Raw genomic sequence first — 4,080 nt, 5'->3', positions numbered from 1 at the left:
CCTGTGCCTCACTAGCCAACAATTTTACCACACCAGTCCGAGGCAGGGGCTAAGGAAGGGTTTATCAATTAGTAGAAGAATTTAAAATGGAAGCCGTTATCTCTTCACTATAAATTCTGTGCTTGCTGCCAGCTGTCTTTGATTCTAATGACAGGGTTGGATTTCCTGTGAAAACCTATGGATGACAGAATGGCTACTTCCTGCAAGGGAAATGATACATAAACTCCTCCTCCTTAGTGGCAGTCAGCGTTGGGGTAACATTTCAAACACAGCACACTCTTTCTCCTCTTTTGCTCATAGTTCTGGCCACCTGAAGCTTCTTGTTCTGAGCCGAGGCGGGAGGAGCAAGCAGCTCCTACTCCCCCCCCCTTCTCATCCCAGCTGCAAAGTTCAGAGAGTTGAAGTGCAGTGCTTTGAGTTCACTGCTGGCTCCGCCACAGTCAACCTCTGTTGTAAATTTTCCTCCCGGAACACGTGACGATGCACTTCTTGACTATATATCCCGAGGATAGCAACGGGGCTGTCAGAGCGCGGAGCCTGACACAGAAGGAAAACGTTCCCGGATTCAGCCTTGTAGGAGTTCCACACTTGGGACGAACTGTCAGCCTTTGGTAAGTGAGCGAGCCTCCTTCTCTTCGGAGACATGCAAGAGAAATAGTTTTAACTATTAATAGAGAAAGTTTTCTTGCTTTTTTTTGTTCTTCTAAGGAATCTTAACTTTGGATTTGAGAAAGTGGAAGCTTTTGAAACAAAATGCAAAGTTTGCTTTTGCTTTGCTAGTAAAAGTATGCCTTTGAAATGTTAAGATAATATTTTTTCTATGAATTCCTATATAGTATGTAATATTTAAAGTTCAGAACTAATGCACGGTTATTTTCCAAAATGCAAATAAAGGCTATCTATCTATCTATCTATCTATCTATCTATCTATCTATCTATCTATCTATCCATCTTCTATCTATCCATCATCTATCTATTAACTATCTTTCTATCTGGTGAAAGTTTTTCTCTCTTATTCCATTTCCTCCCTTGTTTTCTTACTTGTTCCAAACCTTCAGCGCTAACCCCTGTTAACTGTCTGACAGGATGCCTTCCGTTCTGCTATTTCTTTCATTCCTATTCTGGATGACCTCTTCAATCTATTGCAACTTCACAAGCCATGTGCTTGCCTTCTGCCTGTCCTGTGAATCCATGAGGAAGGTCTAACTTGCAACTTTCTCCTCAGATCCCCGCTGTGTGAGTGGCATTTCAATGCTGAGGATGGAGTCTCTGAACAGCACACACCCCAGCGCTGCAGCCTCCAGCAGTCCTCTCGAGTCCCGTGTGCCTAGTAACAGCAGTGGCAATGGCAACGAATACTTCTATATCCTGGTCGTTATGTCCTTCTATGGCATTTTCTTGATCGGAATCATGCTGGGCTACATGAAATCCAAGAGGCGGGAGAAGAAGTCCAGCCTCTTGCTGCTTTACAAAGACGAGGAAAGGCTGTGGGGGGAGGCTATGAAACCGCTGCCCATGATGTCTGGCCTGAGGTCGACGCAGGTGCCCGTGATGCTGAATATGCTGCAAGAGAGCGTGGCGCCTGCGCTGTCCTGCACCCTCTGCTCAATGGAAGGGGACAGTGTGAGCTCTGAGTCCTCCTCTCCAGATGTGCACCTCACTATCCAGGAGGAAGGGGCTGATGATGAGTTGGAGGAGACCTCTGAGACACCTCTCCATGAAAGCAGTGAAGGGTCTTCAGAAAACATCCATCAGAATTCCTAGCACCCCCCAGGACCCTGGAGGTGGCTCCATGAGCCACGCTTGACCGAGGAGAGATATTTACCAAGTGCCTGGTTTCACTTTTGCTCTGCAGCTGCCACTTTGAGCAGACTGTGGGCAAGCCCCCAAAAAGGGGGAGGGAGAGAGAAGGCTCATCTGGAGTCCTCAAGGTTCCTGTGGTTCGGACCCACCACTGAAAAAGTCCCAGAGACACACAGCATGACCATTTACTCTGGGGTCTGGGTGTTGGGGGTCCCTGTTCAGCATCTGGCTGTATAATGTGTTGTTATTTTCACTGGATGCCCTGGGTAACTTCTGCAGCATCTGTCTGTGCCCGGGGCTGACAACTGCCCAGGGCAGGCTGAAGGACTACTTTTGATTTGTTAATTTGCCTAGAGCTTTGTTCTTCTAGATCTAATCGGCTGTAAGTATCTTTATTGTGTGCCTGTGGCACTTGGTCACAGAGAGTTCACACATTTCTTTGGGAGGTCTTTTGGATTATGAAGGCGAATACTTGACGGGCAATTTGTGATATGGAGAAAGCTGGAGGTAGAACCCAGCTTGTTTGCACAATGCAAGGAGAGAAAGCAATGTGTACATATATCCGCGTTAGCGGAGGGTATAAGCTATGACCTATTTTGAGCTTTTGTCTCACCTGTGAGCTTGAACTCTGACTTGTGACTGTACAGCATTGCAGGTGAGCATGGCTTTCTTTGTCAGCGAGCTTCCTCAGAATCAAGCCCGCATTCAGGATAGCTGTTCAGGGTGGCACTCCTGACCTTCACAGATTGGGTAATGGTAGGGTTATATGAGGCAAAAGCATTGATAGCTCTGCTATGGTTCTTTTTCCCAGCCGAGTTTTCCGAAGCCAGAGAGGACATGTGTGGGCCTCACAATGTGGGTGTTTGTCACGTAGCTGAGACCTAGAAGTGCATACTCAGGAGAGATTGCACAGAGCTGAGGTCCAAACACTGTGTTTCCTGAACTGAGCTCTGACGCTCATTTACTGTGTGGTCCTGGGCTTGTCATCATAAGGTTCATTGCCTTCATGAGGCTCCCGAGGCTGTGCAGCCCCAGGGGGCTGGGAGGACATCTTTAGACTTTGTACTGTGTGATAAATCCTCCAAGGCCTGGTGTGAGGAAGTTTGGACCAAGTATTTTCCCTTTGGCTGCTTAGTCTGCAGAAGGATGTGTTGACTTAAAGGCGCAGTTGGAGACGAGATAGTGTAACTGGGGAATTTGGGGCTGATCAGCCGCCATCCCTACTGTAGCTTTCCCAGGACGGGACCAAAGATGCAGACAGCTCAGTTTCCTCGGCAGAGTTCTGTAGAAGGGAGGATGTTAAAGTTCCCAGCTGAGGGAAAGAGAAGGCTAAACGGAGCTTCACAGGGCCACTTGCCAGTGCTCCATGTCATCCTGTGGTCCAGAACTTGCAGAAGGTCTTTTGCCCACCGAAGACCTTCGAAAGGAAGCAGAAAAAAAAAAAAAAAAAACAAACCCAAATGCCAAGCTTGACTCTAATGAAAAACCTTTTTAATTTTTATTTATCCTAGCTCTCCCTGGGTTGGGGACAAAGCAGTTACTACTGTCCCTGTGAGGGACTAACAATTTAGGAGCTGGTTTTTCAATCAGTTTTTGATACAGAGTTAGAGGTAATTTGCATTGGAGGGGGGAAGGGGCCCTCTGTTCACTTTAAGATTCAGAATGTGGATCAACTCCAAAGGGGACTCTTTAAGTAGAAAGAAGCCAAGTTAAGTTTGGCCTCTTGCCTGGAATCACTTGAATTCTGAAACTTTACTGCGACAGACATGTGCGTTGTCACATTTTCCATTGCTTAATCCCGGTTTGGTGCAAGTCTGTCTGCGCCGATTACAAAGTGATGTATATACTTCCTTCTCATACATTGAGCTGTAGACAGTTCTCTTTTGTATTTAATGGTTTGTAATTTTCACAAAACTTTTTAATTTAAATAAACACATTTTTTCCTGAGAAGTAGTATTTCTTTGATCCTTCAATCGACACATAAATTTCTAGTTTTTATGCTAATACAAGGCATCACTGGATTCTGCTCGCCTCCAGAGTCAGGCTCCCACAAAGCCATGTCTTTGGCCACCACACAGTGAGCATGTAGGGTCATTTTTTATCATTTGGTCCACTTTGCATGGTTTGGAAAACGAGCCAAGGATGGTCTTACATCACCTTCTTCAAAGGCCTGGGAGCTTTTGGACTTGCATGTGAGCGGCTTGGCAAGTGCTGCTAAGATGTCTCTCCAAATTTGGTCGCAAGAAAACATTTGATTTGCACCCTGACTTGGCAAAC

At 46.2% G+C, this 4,080-nt stretch overlaps 1 protein-coding gene across 1 annotated transcript; it reads left to right on the top strand.

Moving 5' to 3' along the window:
* Positions 1-282: 282 nt before the first annotated feature.
* Kcne4 (potassium voltage-gated channel subfamily E regulatory subunit 4) lies at positions 283-3,340 on the top strand. Its single transcript, XM_050161096.1, has 2 exons — positions 283-611; positions 1,226-3,340. The coding sequence occupies exon 2, from the start codon at positions 1,252-1,254 to the stop codon at positions 1,762-1,764; it is 513 nt and encodes a 170-aa protein (XP_050017053.1). The 5' UTR covers positions 283-611; positions 1,226-1,251; the 3' UTR covers positions 1,765-3,340.
* Positions 3,341-4,080: the final 740 nt, after the last annotated feature.

Source organism: Alexandromys fortis, unplaced genomic scaffold (genome assembly GCF_014885135.2).
Source record: "Alexandromys fortis isolate MF-2015 unplaced genomic scaffold, M_Fortis_MF-2015_v1.1 scaffold_98, whole genome shotgun sequence".
Classification (NCBI taxonomy): Eukaryota; Metazoa; Chordata; class Mammalia; order Rodentia; family Cricetidae; genus Alexandromys; species Alexandromys fortis.
The sequence above is the reverse complement of the archived record's forward strand: the minus strand, read 5'-3'. Positions and strand labels throughout refer to the sequence as shown.

Bases quoted from the DNA above. Each gene is read 5' to 3' on its own strand.
- Kcne4 (XM_050161096.1), top strand. From the start codon at position 1,252: ATGCTGAGGATGGAGTCTCTGAACAGCACACACCCCAGCGCTGCAGCC.